The sequence below is a fragment of the Trachinotus anak genome, unplaced genomic scaffold, assembly GCF_046630095.1.
Source record: "Trachinotus anak isolate AG129_WGS33_773 ecotype Australia unplaced genomic scaffold, CSIRO_AGI_Tana_v1 ptg000014l, whole genome shotgun sequence".
NCBI classification, from domain to species: domain Eukaryota; kingdom Metazoa; phylum Chordata; class Actinopteri; order Carangiformes; family Carangidae; genus Trachinotus; species Trachinotus anak.
In genome coordinates, this window is record NW_027273865.1 from 19,182,237 (window position 1) to 19,201,200 (window position 18,964).

At 42.0% G+C, this 18,964-nt stretch overlaps 1 protein-coding gene across 1 annotated transcript; it reads right to left on the reverse strand.

Moving 5' to 3' along the window:
- Positions 1 to 2,575: 2,575 nt before the first annotated feature.
- Positions 2,576 to 5,464, reverse strand: fzd9b (frizzled class receptor 9b). The gene has a single exon (XM_071496760.1). It carries the CDS (start codon positions 4,903 to 4,905, stop codon positions 3,148 to 3,150), a length of 1,758 nt encoding a protein of 585 aa, XP_071352861.1. The 5' UTR covers positions 4,906 to 5,464; the 3' UTR covers positions 2,576 to 3,147.
- Between the last annotated feature and the right edge of the window lie 13,500 nt (positions 5,465 to 18,964).

Here is an 18,964-nt window from a genome sequence, read left to right on the forward strand (position 1 = left end):
GTGTTGCTTTAGAATCAACAAATATACCGTTAGGCTCACAGTCAACACAATGAAATATTCCCGAGAAACCTATGAGGGAAAGTGTTGCCTTTTCTGGGAGTAGTCTCACTTTTGGCCCAGACAAACTCGCTGCTCATTGCGACTGACTCTGACACTATTTAACCTCCTGAGCCAAAAGAGAAGAAAAACAGCATGGAGACTCAGCCAAACTAAATCTTTCGAACGAGACCGAGCTTACTAACCCCTGAAATTGGACATTACTGGAAGATGGGGTGGGGTCTTCCTCAGAACATGCTTAGTGTTGATTGGCTGGCGCTGCTCCAGCACTGCAGCCCTCAGGTGTGTGTGTGTGTGTGTGTGTGTAAAGGGAAGGTGTTCCCGGCAGCCACATCTCTGGCGCCAAAGGAACCACAGCTCAAACAAACTCTGTTTTTGGAATGAACCTTTCTTTCTTGCCTCTATCTGAAGCACTGTGCCGTGTGATTCCTTTCCTCAGCGAGAGAGAGAAGCTAAAAATAGCCGCCAGTGACCTGGAAATGTAGCGATAGAATTCATATTTGTGGAAAAGGAAACAGAGCTAAGACATCCTGTTGCTGCCTCACCAAGTCCTTTCTGTTGACCTCTGTAATTTTTAAAAACATAGTTTTTAGTCATATTCAGCAGTAAATTGGAAAATTAAAAACAGAAATGCAGAGAGGGAAAGAAAATGAACAAAATGCTGAGAAGGAAAAAAAGGTTTAAACAAAGGCACTGCTGCAGAAGATAAACTTGCCCTCTGGTCTACCCCCATGTCCTTAACCCACTGCAGCTACCTTCTTCCTATCTAATCAGTGCAGCTCAGGGCAGGTGGGACAAGCTGGTTTGTGTCTCACACAGCAAGTGTTTGGCCTCTCTGGGTCATGTCACTGGAGTGTAAACTGGGGAGGAAGCACGCGCCCCCATCCAGGCACCCATGAACTGGAACATGTGGCTGAAACACCACCAGCCGAGTCTCTGGCTGCGAGCGCACTCCAAGCAAAACAGCCCCTTTTAATAGTTAAACGTGATCCACACAGTGTCAGAGTCCAGGACTCGCAAGTGCCCGTCTGCCAAGCATGGACAGCGTCTACAATAGCTGAGTAATGAAAACAACAAAGGGGAGGATGTTGGTAGTTAACCCACATCTTGTTCTGCACAAGGAAGGAATAAGTAATTTAAGTTAACTCAGGCGTTGCACAGATCCACACCACACTGCACCGAGTGGAAATGTGGTTAATTTACTACAGAGACACAATGCATCTTTGATTTAAGGTGGTGTGTGTTTAGTAAATGAACTCTAACATGTGCATGGAACAAGCTGTAGTACACGAGTCTTATTTTAACTCTGCTGGAATGCGAATGGTGGAAAAACGAAAACACAACAACTTTTAACCTCTGGAGATGTCAGCGAGCACACGCCTGGTTCACACTGCTGAGGTTCCAGTAACGTAATGAAAACAAGCTCCTGGTCATCACAGTTTTTCCATGCTATCACTCCCATGTGCTGCTGCTTCTGCTGCTGGTGGTGGTGACACAGCACACAATTACACACAGACATAATAAACAATCGATTCCACTGCTGTCAAACACTGTAATTTCCACTGTGTTTTGCTGTGAAATGACTTGCTGTGTGTGGCTTCAATTGACGTTGGCACTTAAAATGTTAAAGTCCTGTAATGTAAAAGCTATTTATTTTCACTTTTTTATAGACCATCTGAGAACATGGTGGCTCTTGTGCGTAATAAAATTGACTTTATTACTGAAAAGTTAGTTGCAAGACTAACGCTAAAGATAATGTTATGCATACTTTTTCTGTGAATCAGTCAGTTTATACCTGATGGTAGTTTCTGCAGGATTTATGGTGCATTGTTTCTTTAGCCAAGCAAAATGCCTTGCAGTGTAACAAATTCAAACACTTAAATATGAAGATTTTGATCTTTTGTGTCCTGAAAATTCCCTTAATTCATATCAAAATACAGCTTCCAAGAGCCACAAACCACATAGAAACTTAAATATTAAGTTAATAATCCATCTACTCACTGAACAACCACAATTCTGAGTGCCTTAAATCTGTCAGTGAGACCATGCAATAAGGCTGAAATCCACTTCAGATTTGTCCTCTCAGATCAAAGTGCTAAGTGTTTGCCCGGGGATCAAATGGAGCAGCAAGAGGGCAACAACACTGATTCTGTGGAAGGATTGAAACAGCCATTAATTAAATATATACCTCTGCAAACTGCTCCTGCATTTTAAGACCTCGATGCAAACACTGATACTCGCCATGGTCTGTCACTCTATTCATCAGAGATTCTCTTATTATTATTAGGATTAGGAGGATTACTGTTGGGGGCACCTCTGGGGTGTGTAGCATAAACTTGGAAAACAACACATTTGGCGGGGTGTCCCGCTGAAGAAGAATGGCAGGAAAATCTGGGAAAATTAGCAATCGTTTTTGACAAATAAATCTCTGTTTAAGACTGTTGAAATGGTCAAATAATCACTCACTGTCAGACAGTTATCAAAATGACAATAACAATAACACCAGGCAGCGAGAAAGTTGAACATGAATTCCACTAATTTATTATCCTCCAAAAAGGCCAAAGTTCTTATAAAAGGCACTTCATTTCCCTTGACCTTTAATAAATGCATCTAAACAACAAAACTATAAGAGCCAAGGTGAACTTTAAATTAAATATATTTACAATAAATAAAACATTTATACAGATTTATACAGTTAATCATGCCACTTTCAGGGAGGAGGATAGACTAATATTTCTCAAGATGCCTCCAATATAACAGTCTTTGCTTCGCAACACTGGGCATGTCTACTGCACAGAACACTATGAACAGAAAAATATGGGTAACAATACTGAACATTTCCCTTTATGCAGTGAATACTGTTTATAGCTAGTTTCTCAGAGTGATGCCTGTACCTGTGTGTCCATTGGCAGCAGCAGAGGAGTAACTGATAGTTCAATTCAACCACTCTTCTTCTTATAAAGTCTTTAGCAGCTCCTTACACAGGGCATAGGTGCGTGTGTGTGTGTGTGTGTGTGTGTGTGTGTCTGTGTCTGTGTGTGTGTAGTTGCATTTGACAGTGTGAATGTGTGTGTCTATGCACGCTCCCTCTCAGACGTGTGTGGGGTTATCTGAGTGCAAGTCAGTCTTGGCCATGTGCAGAACCACAGCAGGAGATTTGTAGTGGCAGTGTGTGCTGCCGCAGCTCACGCCGCTGCAGGGTTTCCTGCTACTAGTCCTGTCCGCCAGCTTCCTGCTGCACAGGCCCTGCCAGGTCTGCAGGGTCTTAGAGCTCCACACCCACACTCCGCTGGTGATGCCGACCACCAGCGACATGAAGATCTTCAGCATGAACACGGCCACGGTGGGCACGGACGTCTGCAGCGTGCAGTCGCTGTTGTGGCCATTGAAAGAGCCGCACTTCATCTGCAGCCCCCTCAGCTTCCAGTAGTCCATGTTGAGCCTCTCGTAGAAGTAGCAGACTATGACGCAGGTGGCCGGCACCGTGTAGAGGATGGAGTAGATGCCGATTTTCACCATGAGCTTCTCCAGCTTCTCCGTGTTGGTGCCCTCCGTCTTCATCACCTTGCGGATGTGGAAGAGAGCCACGAAGCCTGTGAGGATGAAGGAGGTGCCGATGATCAGGTAGCAGGACAGAGGGATGAGGACGAAGCCGGTGAGCGCTCCAGAGTCCATGCTCCCTACATAGCACAGCCCTGTCAGCTCATCCCCAGCCACCTTCCTCATCGTGAGGATGATGATTGTCTTTAGAGCAGGGATGCCCCAAGCAGCCATGTGGAAGTAGTTACTGTGGGCTTCAATGGCCTCATGGCCCCACTTCTTCCCTGCAGCCAGGAACCAGGTGAGGGTGAGGATGACCCACCAGATGGAGGAGGCCATGCCAAAGTAGTAGAGGATGAGGAAGACGATGGTGCAGCCTGTGGACTCCAGCCCCTCCTGGATGATGTACAGCTCTCCGTGCTCCCGGTCGCAGGCGATGTTCTCAGCCCCGGCCACCGAGCGGATGATGAAGGCGACGGAGTAGACGTTGTAGCACATGGAGAGGAAGATGATTGGCCGCTCTGGATACTGGAAGCGGTGAGGCTCCAGGAGGAAGGTCAGGACAGTGAAGGCGGTGGAGACAAAGCAGAGGATGGACCACACCGTCATCCAGATGAAGGCAAAGTCCTTGTCCTGTCTGGACCAGAAGACGTCCACGGCGGGGGAGCAGCGCGGCGCACAAGACTGGCTCTTCTCCACAAACTGGAACTTGTCTGGGTTCTCACAGGAGCCCATGCCGCCCGGTGAGCGGCCACTGCTGCTGCCCGTTTGCCTGGGGCGAGGGGGCACTGGAAGCATCCCTTCGCCCTTCTTGACCTCCGTCCTGGTTTCGTTCTCGGGGGCCTCCATGCACAGAGCGTTGGGGTCGTTTCTGGTGGGCAGCTTGGAGCAGTCCAGGGAGTCCGGCCAGGTGTAGCTGAACTTCTTCATGATGGGGGCGCACCTCTCCCTGGCCTGCTCACACATGGGTCTGCAGGCCGGGATGGAGGTCGACACTTTGTCCGTGCACATGGGGGCGTAGAGGGAGCAGAGGAAGAAGCGGAGGTGCACATCACAGCCGTAAGCCACCAGAGGGGAAAACTCGTTCAGCTTGATGGCAGCCTCCTTCTGGTCGTCGTGGTCCATGAAGTTGGGCATTCGGGTCATGTTGTAGCCGATCCCCTCGCACATGGGGATCACGATGGGCTCACACTTGGCCGGTTTGCCTCTCTCCAGGTCGTAGGAGCCGATCTCAAAGCTGGAGCCAGAAATCACCAGCAGACACCACAGAAAAATCACCACCTTTAACGGACAACCGTCCATGCTCATGCTTTTAGAGAAAACTGAGGTCTGGGTTTTTAAAAAACGACCATGAAAAAGGTTAAAAAAAAAAAAAAAAACCAAAAAACTAAATAACACTGGGTCGGTTACTGAGAGATACCCGCTATTTCCCCATAGCGAAGGCAGGTCCACAATGTTGCCTTTACCGTCACCGCTCCGTTAGAAAAACACTCAAAAAAAAAACAAAAAAACACAAAAACAGCTGCACACAGACACCGAGACACTGTCTGCTGGTTTAGCGCTGAATTAAAACGATTAATCCCACAGACAGGCGAGATGAAGGTCCGTAACTACAACGTGACAGTCGGAAACTTTGACAAACAATGGAGGAAAATCATCAAAAGCAAACACCGAGAGCTGAGTGTTAATCCTCAAACCGACCGTCAGCAGCCGCGGACACAGAGCAGATATCAAAGCCGCCGTTCGTGCCGCTTGTAGCGGGTCCAGGGAGCTGTTTAGACGGCCTGTCTGTCCGTCGGCTCCGGCTCTTCGTCCTCCGCTTTCAGGCTCGACACTGAAGTTTGAGAGCCGCTCAGTGGGACTTCAGTCAAGGGGAGACGGAGAGGAGGGGGCGGGGGTGTGGGGAGTAAGGGAGGGGGGAGCAAAGAGAGGGGGGGGGGGGGGGGGGGGGCTCCGAGACGCTCACATTTCAACCGGAGCAGCACACAAGGAAAATTATCAGACAGATGCTGGAGGATGGTCAAATACCTCTGACATTTCTGCCCTGAATAGCACTCTGAGACCGCGTACTACAGCAAAAGTAGCGACGCCACAATTAAATCATTCAGTTACAAGTAAAATGCATAGATTCATTCATGCTTTGCACATTTCACTTGTTACTCCACTTTGCCTATTTCCATTTCATGCTTGAACCCATACCTCACTTCTAGGAAAATACTGTACTTTTATTAGATTATTTTATTTGACAGCTGTAATTACTTTATGAATTAAGAGTTTACTACTTAGACAATGATATATCAGTGTAATACTATAATTCTCTGCTTTTGGATATTTTTTGCTAATATATGTTTACTCAGATAACATTTTGAATACAGTATTTTTAATTAAGTATTTTTATAGTTAGTTTTTGCTGCTTACACTGTGAATTCCTACACCACTGATTTTAAGCAGGGTGTAGGAAATTAGATTTTTATGTGTTAAAACTAGGTTAAAAATGCAGAAGCCACCTTAAGGCCCCTTTGGTGTACAATATCAATAATTTCTGCACAGTAAATTTGGGGCATTTGAGTCCATTGCCAAGTATAATATAGTGAAAGTACTAATTATGCCATCCCTGTCGTTGTATTTTATATGTAATATCAGTGGATACTGATGCATTAATTCATCAATAAGTTCTAGATGGTTCTAATTTGAGCAACTTTAGTGTTGGGTAGATTTGCAGTGAAGTCTAAAGTTGCATAAAATGGAAAAACTATAAGTAAAAACATCTCTACATTGTACATACAGTGCTTGAGTAAACAGTCTTTTTTTTTTTACCTCTGCATACAAAGTATAACTGTTAAACTGTTGGGCAGCTGAATTTATTGTATAACGGTAAAGTATAGAAGAAAATTTGAAAGAGGCAACATCTTCCATCCATAATAAGAAATCTTCCACCACAACTTTGAGCCAAACACTGAGTAGTTTATTTTACTCCAGTATGCCTGGTAAAGTTGTAAAATGATATTCCCAGTGGTGTTTTACTGTTGCTGACTCATAATTACTCTGTCACCTTTCCTGCTAATGTTTTCACGTGATATAATATGAAACTTTATTGAGCCCTACAGGTCAGTTCTCTTAAAAGCAAAGCGCTCCTGCAGCTGGTAGGGGTTTCACTGCCTTGCTAACGGGCACGTCAGTAGGGGCAGGTGCCTAAGGGTTGAGCAGCTGAAGAATGGCCTCTTTAAAGACACAGAGATATATGCACACCATGAATCAATAAAAAGGGTGATTTGCATTGGCATGATGAAAAAAGACAAAGCAGCGCACAGAATCAGGCATAACATGCAATAAATGAATGCAAGAGGGATTGTGCAGAGTAGAGGACTATTGTTTCCATCTAGTGGTTGAATGGGGAGAGCCTGCAGCCCCACAGCTGTTGCACTGAGCATTTGATCTTTTCTCAAACAGGGGTGGAACTCAAGGATTTTGGCCTCTCGCCCTACAGGACTGAATTGGCTGTCAACTGCATACGATCTCTATTAGTCCCTGTGTTCAAACTCTGTCTGTCGAAGGCAGTTTTTCACTTGTCTGACCTGAGAACAACTTGTTTGTAACATTTAGAGCAATGCTGAATATGTTGAGAAATAAGAATGACGTTGTGGCCTCTTGCATATGGCCTAAGAAAAGCCACATCTCTTAAAGGCGCTATATGTAAAGTTTCTCTGCTGCCAAACATGCTTTCTTGCCGGGAGCAGGTTGTGGTGGTGGATAATGTTCGCTTGACAAGAGCTTCAGCCATGCCACAGTGACTCACTATCACGAAGCAGTATTGTGAGACGGGGTGGGCTAGGGCTAGCTAGCTGGTTAGCATGCTAGCTTCAGTAGAAGAGAAAAAGTAACAGAAACAGAAGCAGAGTTAAACTTGCCCTCGCTTTCCACCACTGGAGACAGCTCTTTGCGAGTAAAAATAAGAAGTTTGATGCTAGATTCACAGTGTTTCCTCTAGACTGGTGAGGAAAAAGTTGTTGATGCTAATGTTGGCTATATAGAGATGACAAAAAAATGTATATTTTGCACCTTAAAAGAAGTTTTGTGTTACTGGTAACAGCTAGCCTGGCCCTGTCCAAAAGTAACAAAACCTACCACAACACCATTAAAGCTCACTAATTAACATGCAAAATATGTGAAATTTAAACCTTACATTTCAGTTTTTATTTTATGTATCAATTTTTGTATGGATTCAACAAACAGAATTAATATGTTAATTTGTGATCTCTGAACGGAGGGGGCAGGCTATAGCTGTTATCACCTGTTTCCATGCAGTGTTTCTGCTAAGCTAAGCTAATCGGCTGCTGAGTCTAGCTTCATGTTTAGCAGACAGATAGGACTGGATATCAACCTTCTCTTCTAACACTAAGCCAGAAATCAAATTTTTCCCCAAATGGCGAACAATTTCTTTTGAATGTATCACGCAATATTTTCATCTTGTCCAATGAGGTGTGAAAATACTGCTGCTTAAATACTGCACTTTATACGATCAGACTGTAAATTTACCCCTGCCGTATAAAAGGAAATCTCCTCATCTTATGCTTTCTGGACGACAAATTGAGCTAGATGAAGGCTTGTGTGTGCAGCTTTATCTGATCTGGCTTCAGGTAGAAAAAAACAGAGCCTCCAACTTCAAATTAAGACCGATCGAGCGGGGGAGGAAATACATTCCAGACTCCGAGATGATATCTAATTGTACGTCAGTGCTGAGGGTTTTGGTGAATAAAACAGAATTGCTTTGACTGAAGTTCCATTACTACACAGCAGCCTCTCCACTTTAACATTTTCAAGTTCACACTTCAAAGGCGAGGGGTCATTGGAGAGGGCCAGGAGAAACCTGAGTGTGCCCTTAGAAGGCCTCAGATTATTATCAGAGAGATATGTGTAAGATGCACATATCAGGATGCATTAGTATCCAAGTCACAAAGCCTCTTAAGGTGGGAGCACTGGTGGATTAAGGTTTGACCCTCAAAGCAGTTTGGTTTACAGTTAAGTGACCCTCAGTCTGTATCTCTGAAACTAGCTACTGACAGGAACCCTCAAAAATCACTGATTATGTTTTATTCACTCAAAAACGTATTTTGCGTAATTTAAAAGAATAGTTTGACAATGAAAAGACCGACACCACTTTCATATTTGTATGGTAGATTTGAAGCTGCCACCACCAGCCAATTAGCTTTGTTTACCTTATTTTAGCTTAGCATATAAAGTTGAAACAGAGAGAAACAGCTAGCCTGGCTCCAGCTAGCATTTTATAGTGTTTTTATACTTAATTTTTTGTCGGGATTAATCAACCAAGATATAGTTAGTGAACTTTTTTCATGCTGGTAGGTGGATTTTGTTCTGGTCAGACAGAGCGAGGCTAGCTGTTTCCTCGTTTCTAGTCAAGCTAAGATAACCAGTTGCTGGCTCTAGCCCTGTAGAAGAAGAAGAAGAAGAAGAAGAAGAAGAAGAAGAAGAAGAAGAAGAAGAAGAATCCCTTTTGTCCAAGGCTTTGGTCAAAAAGTTAAACAAAATTCCTAACCACTTTTCCTTGACCTTGATGGAAAATATCATGTAGTCGATTATAACCACGGTGCTAAGAGCATTTGAATGCACTTGCACTGACAAACTCAGAGCTGTTGGCCTACAATTCAAGTATGGATTCCTGCCCAAAATAGAGCCACACCTCCAAAGAAACGTTTTCATGTCATACATCGGGTACATTTAACCATTAATTACCGACAGGAGGTAATAACATAGATATGGTTGAAGATAAAAACAAAAACGAAACAAACAATATAACAAATATTAAAATATGATAAAATAATAAGATTTAAATTATTAAATAAAATAAGGAAAGTGTAAAAGTATATCTAATAACAGTTTCTTTAAGAACTTTGGAAACAATGGTATAGCTAGTGTGGCTTGGCCTAAAGGTCCAAAGGTAATAAAATCTACCTACCAGCACCTTTAAAGCTCACTAATCAACAGATTATATCTCAGGAAGTTAACGTACCAGGCCAAGAAAAAGTCAGCCACATAACCCTCGTAAATTTAGAAAATTTTGTTACTTTTGGACAGAGCCAGGCCAACTGTTTGCCCCCATTTCCAGTCTCTATGCTAAGATAAGCCAATCTGCAGCTTGCTGTAGCTTAATACTTACTGTGCAGACATGAGAGTGGTATTGATCTCCTCATTCAACTCTGCAAAAAAGCATAAAGAATAAGTATAGTTTCCCGCATTGTCAGACTACTCCTTTGATCCATTGCGATACCTCTTGATGGGTTGATTTACAAATTAACAGTTGAGTACATTGAGTTTGGGTGGCTATTTATTCTCCCCTTCGTTCCTAGGGCGACATCCATAAAGAATAACTGGCACTGTGCTGCTGATTAGTTTAGGAGACACAAGGTCTGACCGCACGACTAATCTGTGTCCTGGGCCCTACAATAGGATACCATTGGGCTTTCTTTGTGTGTTTTTATTTCACCTAATTGTGTTATTTCTTCCTGACCTGAACAGTGAATGGGGAAAGACTAGGAATATGTGCAACTGAGTATTTTGATTTGGACACTCGCTGGCCTGCAGCTGAGTTGTTTTAAGAGGGTCAGTGCTATTTGCTTTGCCATTTGGTGGAGGAAATGGATATATGCTATTTATTTCTCCCCCTGCAAACCTTCTCTTGCATAGTACTGCTGTATGTCAAGTCTCTGTATGTCTTTGTAATAACTAGCCTCCACAAAGAACCCCCCCATCTTTTCTTTCACGCATTCATCAGGCAATCTGCTGCAGTGTGGGCCTTGTAATTACTACCTCTCACTTATTGGTTATCATATATCAGGCACAAAGCTATAAACATCCAGTGGAGAACAATGGGAGAGCCTTGCCACAGCCTGGCATGACATTACTATCCCAGAGACACGGGCTGTCTGTGATTGTTATGAGTGTAATAAGAGACACCTCACACTTAAAGCAATACATCTGAACCAGTGTTCTGCCTTTGACAGGGAGTAGAATAGCAAATTGTTGAGGCTTGGATCATGTAATTATGTCTTTGTTCATATTGTGTTGTTATAATCTGTAATTTATGCAGTGCTAGGGGAATGAGCAGACACAGGAGACAAGTGAAAGTTAGCAGCAGCAGCTGGAGTTTTCTTGTTTCCTAATCACTGCTACAGAGTTATGATGTCTGTTTAAGTGACATTGTTCACTTCTTTCCAAATCCACAATTTGTTATTTGCTGTAATGAGAGGACAGTGTGCACAAAATGTCTCAGTTTCACTGTTATGCAATTTTATGTAGTGCTATTAGGTGACTGAAGTGAATGGGCCTGGTTCATCACCTCAGTCCATCTGTGTTCCTCATCCTCCAGTGTTTTGAAACTAGATAATGTCCTTTACAGCCTGTGGCAGGTAGCAAGACTCCTGTCATATCCTTAAAATATCAGCATTACTGGAATTAAATGGATAATTTAGCCATTTTACATTTTACGTACATTTAAAAAAGCCAGCATGGATAGTGGAATCACTTGATGCACGATTCTGCTGTTGATGGTCCCACAGCGCTATGCCCAGAGGAAATGGAGGAACTACTCACAGCTGGAAAAAAAAAAGTGAAACAACTGTGAACGGTGGCGCAATTGCTTCAGCAGCTCCAAACACAGAAATTAAAGTGATAAATCCTTGGAAAAAAAAAAAAAAAAATTAAACTGATGGTGGTCTTCCATAATCTTTTCTTGACTGTAAAACGTCAGTTTAGTACAGTCATTTGTGGTTCTTGTACTACCAAAACAGTGCTGTGTCAACCTACAGTGTGTAAAGTATAAACATATATTCTAGTTTCTTGCAGCTGTTTTGAACTAAACATCCGTTCTACACTGTAATATTTATAAAACTCGTGTTCAACACTTGAGCGTGGAATTCATGTAAACCAAACACTGATCATGGAAACTAAGTTACTCGTTCAAAGTTATCCGTCTTTGTTCCCAGCTGCCTTCAGACAACATTTTAACAGCATTGTGCTGTCAAGGACAGTGGCTTCTTATTGTTTCTTGTTTGTTCATAGAAATAAGATATATTTTCCACAGTTTCCTGTTTAAAATGAGAGAATGGTTGAAAAGTACACAAAAGATTTGAAATAGAGCAAATAAGTGTAAATAAATGTGATCCCAGCGAGGTCATGGGTAGTGGTAGTATTGGATTGGCTGACTAATGTAAAAGGTTTGGTTTAGGCCTACAGTAAGATTAACAGTGGTTATGTTTAGGTATAAACCTTGAGATGCTAAAGTTGAGATATAAAGCAGAAAACATTTAGTTTTACATGGTTGGACTTCTAGTTAGAATATGTGAAGAACTATCCTATCATGACCAAAGGCTTTTTCTTTGTCTGCCACTACCTGCACTAACATTTGCTGTAATTCCAGAGCCTGTCATTCCCTCTCTGCACTAATTGTCCCCAGCTTTTCTTGCCCTCCCCAGTCACCTGATCATCACCTGCTTGCACACCTGCCCCTTATTCCCCTAATCAGCCACCTTTTATATACACCCCAGTCCAGCAGCAGTTCACAATTGTCAGATTGTCTATTGTGCTTATAATCATCCAGGCCCGAGTTTTGTCTTTCTTTCATCTTCGCTCCCTTTTTGATCTCTCTCACTTTTCCCGACAGCTTACCTGTTGGCCGACCTTGTTTTTGAACGGAGACCAAGTAAACTGCCTTTTAATCTTACCTGGCTCTGCCTCTGCATCCTGCTTTTGGGTACAAAACAACGACTTACTGTGTTTCGTGGAAGCCGTATGAAGCCAAAAATCCATCATTCAGAAAAAAATGCAATTTTAAATATATGTGAAAAGTTGCCAGATTTGATAATAGTTGCTGGAAATAAAGTCAGAAGATACAAGATACAGAAGTGCTTGAGCTAGTCATTGCAAAATTGGCGACGGCTGTGGTAAAAACACTCCATATATGTTACATTTAAAGTATTATTATAATTATAACACAAAAATAATAGTTTGTTTTGGAATAATAGTTAAAATAGTTGGTACACAGAAGAGCTGGCTTTGTTCTGAGTAAAACCACCCCGACAGTGACATAGGTCCAAAAGGACCTCATAGGAATGAAATCTATAGGGTTTTGGTCCTGCGGCTGAGTCAACTAAAAAAAAAAAAACACTAAAATAGAGTTACACATGTTTGACTGGTAAAGTATCAAGTGTCCTCAATGTGCATGCAGTATGTATTGGGAGATAATGCAGAGAAAAATAAAAAGGTCAGAATGAAGTGTTCAGTATATATGGATTATAATCTTAAATCCTTTAGCCATGGCAGAAAAATGAAATTAACTAATGAGATATTGGTGTGTTTATGTATGTCTGCATGCAATATGTGGATGTGTGTGTTTGCACTGGAAGACTAATGCTGAATGGCTCAATTTGCAATAGTTAAATGTCTCTGCTTTGTTTTTAAAGGCTGAAGTTTCTGGGCACACTCAGGTCCACTCTCGGGTGTCCTTGGGGAGCAATGCAGTTGAAAGCAATACTACTGCGCGGTCATGCAGCCATAGTGGAGAGGGGTGGGAGGTGTTTTGAATGGCTGGGGCTTTGCGCAAATGTTTTGGGAGGTGAGCTTGAACAATGAATTTTTGTTGTTTAAATTGTTAAAATTTCTGTGGGAGGATATGACAAAAAACATTGCCTGTTTGCGAATGTTGTATAACAGGAGATGTTATATTCTTCTTCCCCAGAATGTGAATACTCCAAACTAACTGCTGGGATTGATTGTACTTTACTATGGGTCGGAGTGCATGTAGTGAGTGACTTTAGACTGTCGGCCAGGCCCGCCTGGAAGGACTAAAAATGGACTGAGGGGGGTGGTGGAGTGAGCAAGGTTAAAGGAACAAGTAGCATGACTGACTTGAAATAACACTTGCAGTTGCCATTTATTTTGTCAGGGCCTGTCAATCAGCTTTAAACTGTACTAACAAGAAGAAAAAACATATATAGGTTTACTGGAATTTAAAATATGTTCAGTAAACCCTGTTCTTGTCATTTGAGATGTTATTGAGGGGCTAAATCAGTAGAATATCTGGACTTCTATGCAGTTTAAAGGACCTATTTGTAAGTTTTTTGCCATTGCTACCATAGCCAACCTAAGCATTTACAGCTGTTTACCTACCAGTTTAGAAGAAACTTCATTCCTTTACTCACTCTTGTTTTTCTTCTTTTTCCATCACTTCTTTTCTTCTACTGAAGTTAGCATGCTAACAAGATATGTCAGCCCGTCTCCTCACTTTCCAATCCACTGTAATGTCCAGTCTTCCCTGAAGAAGTAGCACTTCTCAGAGGGCGTATAACCTCTTGTATTGTAAAGGCAATGATGGCTGAAACTCTTGGCAAGGCTGGTAAGATGTTAATGCTAATGTTGGCTTGTAGCTTACAAGCATCTTCTTTTAAAGGGAATAATTTTGAAAAATGCTTATTTGTGTTTAGAGTGAGGAGAGAAGACAGACTTAGCATTTATATTAATGTATTGAGTGGCTCTGGTTGGCCCCCGTTTCCAGTATTTATGCTAAGCTAAGCTAACCAGCTGCTGGCAGCAGATTTACAATTTACCATGCAGACATAAGAATGGTATTAATCTTAATTAATGTTAATCTTAAGAGTATTTACCAGATTGTCAAATGTTAATGTTTTAAAATCTATAAATAAAAACATGGAAAGCAGAAAATAATCTAGCATTGCTGTTTCATTGCAGATCTCAAGAGAACTTTCCAGAACCCAGTGGTTTTAGATGATAGTTACAGACTTTTTTTCGTTGTAAAAACAGAAATGTTGTACATGTTTAATAACTGTTGGTCTATTGTACACCAGTGTGGAAACCCCTCCATGCAGCACAGGTTGAAATTGCAGCTCCTGCCAGGCCCTCACATGTCCCCCTCCCCTCTTTCCCCTCTTCTCTTCTTCTCCTTTGTACTGGCGGAAAAACTAATAAAATACTGAAGGAGGGTGGATTGCTCACTCTTCTTTGAAAAAAATGAAGCGAGAGGATTACTCCTCACAGCTGTGCAGTCCTGAGTTCATATCTAAGGAGCCGCCACCGGAGAGGTCGACCCTGTCACAGTCTCACACTAGCCTTTAAATCAATCACGTCAAGGCTGTGAATAGCAGGCCAATAAGCTCAATTAACACCAAAATACTCTGAATCCGTGCCCTTCTGCTGCCCGTCACCACCTCGTGGGAGAGGCCTCTCAGATCTCAGGACATGAGACAACACCGACAGCCCCAACCCACCATAGCTCCCCACCCAGCCGCGGCCTCGCAGCCACATACAGCCCCTATCAAGCTATAGTCACATAACTTAAGCCTGCACTCACACACAAACAGCCCAGTGCCTATTTATACATCACATCCTGGCAACGCACATGGGAAAACAAGACCCCTGCACTATCAGTGTATCCAGTGTTGTCTGCCTCTCACTGTTCTGTCCCCCGTCTGATGTCGGAGGGGACAGAGACATAAGATAGCTGCTTAGGATAGCTGAAAGATGGCTGCTTTAGATAGCTGGAGATACCAAAACAACTTCATTATACATTTGGCAGCGGGGAGCAGTTGCTGATATTCCAGACGTTGCATTCCCTGCTGACATTCCTGTGCGTGTAATTGTCTGCAGTGTCATGTTATCAAATCATTATCAACATGAGTTAGCTACAATAAAACAGCAGGACAGCATGATTTAACTCTCCCTGCTGTGCTTTGTGCTCTGCTGTGAAATAAAAAGACCTCAACAACTCTTTAACCACTGGTCTTTACTTGGATCCTCATTCCAATGATACCTCAATCAAAAAAAGACTTCACAACACAAATAGACAGCACAGCATGATAAATATGTGGCAGGCAAAATATCAGGAAGACCTCACAATGTAATCTCCATAATAAATATAACCTGATGAAGCCTTTGTTTGGCTGTGTTAGACAGGTTTTCATTCAGCGAGCCAGTAACAGGTTATGGTGTTTTGCTGGATTGCATTATAGCGTAACATGTTCTTGTTCTTTTGTCCAAAATCACGGTTGCTACTAAAGCCCGTGTTAGGCATCAAATCTAAAAACGTTTGACTGAAAACCAGCGTACCAAGATGAAACAAATGAAGAGTCTAAAAATCTAACCAATCAAATGAATATGTCTTACAGTGGAACACAAACAAGTAAACAAATCAAAGCATGAATATCTTATTTAAAAGACATAACACCCACCACCTGCCAGGCACCATTAATTTAAGACTCCCAGTGAAAGCAGAAAAACTCTTAAGACTCTGTTAAGAAAAGAAAACCAGTCTGTTCATGGAGAGATCTCCCACCAGGATGGTGTAGTGTTACAGGCTGACATCTGTGCAATTTCTTTCTCATGTTTCATTCTCTCATTATCACAAAACACTTATTCCACAAGCTCGACATAATAATGCTTGTTAAGGTGAGAAAAAAAAAACCAAAACAACACATGGCAAACATTTAAAATGAGCAGATTTTTTTGTATTGTAAGTATCTCAAAAAGTTTTTTATTATTATTATTATTATTTTTTTTTTTTTTAAGGTCAGACTAAGAAAAAAGAGTGTCTTGGAGGACAAGGGGTTTAAGACCACATAGCTTCAATGTCCCAGTTCAAATCTAGTTGGGGACCTTTGTAGCATGTTTCCCTCTACTCTCTCTCCCCACATTGTCCATCTCCATACTATACACTATCAGAGATAAAGAACAAAAAAATAATATTTGCGTATTCATAAGACAACAAATACAACCCTTAAGCTTTTGCAATAGGTGTGGAGACAAATCAAGCAAAATTGATGATTTGAAAAACAACAAAAATATATACTGACCATGAATCTTGACTCTTCAGTCTGGAAATAGTGGTTTGACAAAAAATAATCTTAGAGGAATAGTTTTACATTTTAGCAAATAAACTTATTTGGTTTCTTGTCCAGAGTCTAATGAGAAGATTAATATCACTCTCATTTGTGCATTAAATATGAAGCTACAACCAGGAGACAGTATAGCCTAGTACAAAGATCGGAAGTGGGTAAACAGCCTGGCTCTGTCTAAAGGTCAGAAAAAAAAACAAAAGCAAAAAAACAAAAGCACCTATGTGTATGTTTCCTTAAATGTTGAATATTTCCTCAACTGAAGATCCACTTTCCACATCCACTTGCTTTCTGAGATTTTCATAAACAACATGACAACCGAGCTCACTCCACCCACCGATGAAGACCGAGAGGTCTGGAAAAAGTTAGTGAGTGGATATGGTCCACAGTTAAGAATAATAAGCATTGTATATACAGTACAACACTTCTCATTAAAATGATCGGCAACTGATAAATTGAAAAAAATAATTTTATATGTTCTTCAATAGCCTTTAAACCCCTTTCATTATCTTACTGTACCCCCACAGTTTTGTAACTGTTAAAATACTGTGCTTCTGCAGAGGATCTGCAGTAACACCATGTTTCCCAAACTTCAGCTTTGTCCCCCAGTATTGTAGCTTGTAGGTATCCAGTGTTTACTTATTTACTTAGAACATAATCTATTTCTTTTGTCTTCCTTTTCCTTCACTGCACCTACACTGAAGTACTAGTAAGAAACAAGTATTCTTTTGGTACCTGACTGTAAATTGCAGGCTGTATTATATAGTTACCATTTATTTAAATTTTTATAGTGTCAACTTTTGTAACTGTGTAAAACTTCAACAAACTCTATAAACACAGTTTATATATTATGTCTCACAGGATTGTGGATGAGCTGAGTGACACCAACAGCTTTTATCAGTGTATGGTGTTAACTGTCAGGACTGACTGTTGGTGATCAAACCCAGCTCAGTGGCCCAGCATGGTGCCGCCTGCTTATCCTGATTACTGTTTTAGCTCTGTTTTTGTTCTGTTTTATCTGTTTTCTTAGCAGAAAAAACCCTCCAACATGGCACCAGGAAGTTTGATCCTCCCGGCTTGTTTAGTTTAGAGGACTTCAGAAGTGGATCAGCAGTGATCACACAGCGCGAGCCAAAAATTATATGCTCAGACGTAAGATGGGTTTAAAATCAATTTGTTGTTCTCCATTCACTTACACACATTTAATCATGCTGATCTGCCTTAATCTTGTTAATCTGCATATCCCGTTTCTCAGGGACCCTCTGATGGGAAATACAACATGTGCAGGCCAAAGACTCATAATTCATATTTTAACACATGTTGACTCATTCTGCGCTGCTGCCAAGTGTGTAGATACGTTCAGGGGGCGGAGGAGAAAGGGTTTGGTTGTCCATTATAATTATGATGATGAAGCACAAATATCTCCTGCCATTTGCCATTTGTCTGAGCAGTTCGATTACAAGCTGTCAGCCAAGCTCCAGCTGAGGGGAGAGAGAGCGAGAGTGGCTCTGCAATGATGATGAGGCACAAATACCTCTTGCCATTTGTCATGTTTTCATGTGTTTGACCATTTCAATTACATGCTGTCAGCTGGGGAGAGAGAGAACGAGCGCGAGAGAGCACGAGAGATAGAGCGCATGCCAGGGAGAGTGCAAGTGACACATGTTCCACAGAGTGAGTGAGGGAGGACACATGGTGGGCCGACACTGAGATACAGAGTGAAAGAAAGAAAGAAAGAAAGAAAGAAAGAAAGAAAGAAAGAAAGAAAGAAAGAAAGAAAGAAAGAAGTGGCAGAACTGCATGGGAGAGAAAGCTGGCAGCAGAGAGAAGGTGGGGGGTTATATAGAGAGTGAGAGCGGTTAGAGGACACGCACAGGGATATCAACTATCTTTGACCCTCCATCGCCTTCTAACCCCCCCACCCCTTCTCAACCTCCCTCACCCTCCAACCCCCATCTGCCCACTCTGTAAGCCCCAGCAGTGGTACGTCAAACAAGTCCTAAATATAACCTGTGGATGGATGAGGGAATCAGGTGGACTCTCCTCTGGAAAGACTCCACCTCTGAAGGGTGTGTGTATGTGTTAATGTAGAAGTGTGTGTGTGTGTGTTTGTGTGTGTGTGTGTGGAGGGGTGGGATGTTGTCATATGTGCATTAGTGTTCACGAGAATGTGTCCCAAGATTTACAGATCTACTGTGTTAATTTCTGCTATTAGACTTGATATCGTACAAAGACCACATGTTGTAAGAACAGAGAGAGAATAAAGTCTGACCTCCAGCTAAGACTGTTGTCTACGTTCTGTTTTCTTTGTTGGAGGATCCGCCTCTGTTGCTCCTCCTGAGCTATATACAAACTTGTAAAGCCCTTTAAGCCAAATTTGTGATTTTCGGTCATTAAGATAAAACTGACTTGTCTTATTCTTCTTTACTTTGTATTTTATTTATCAG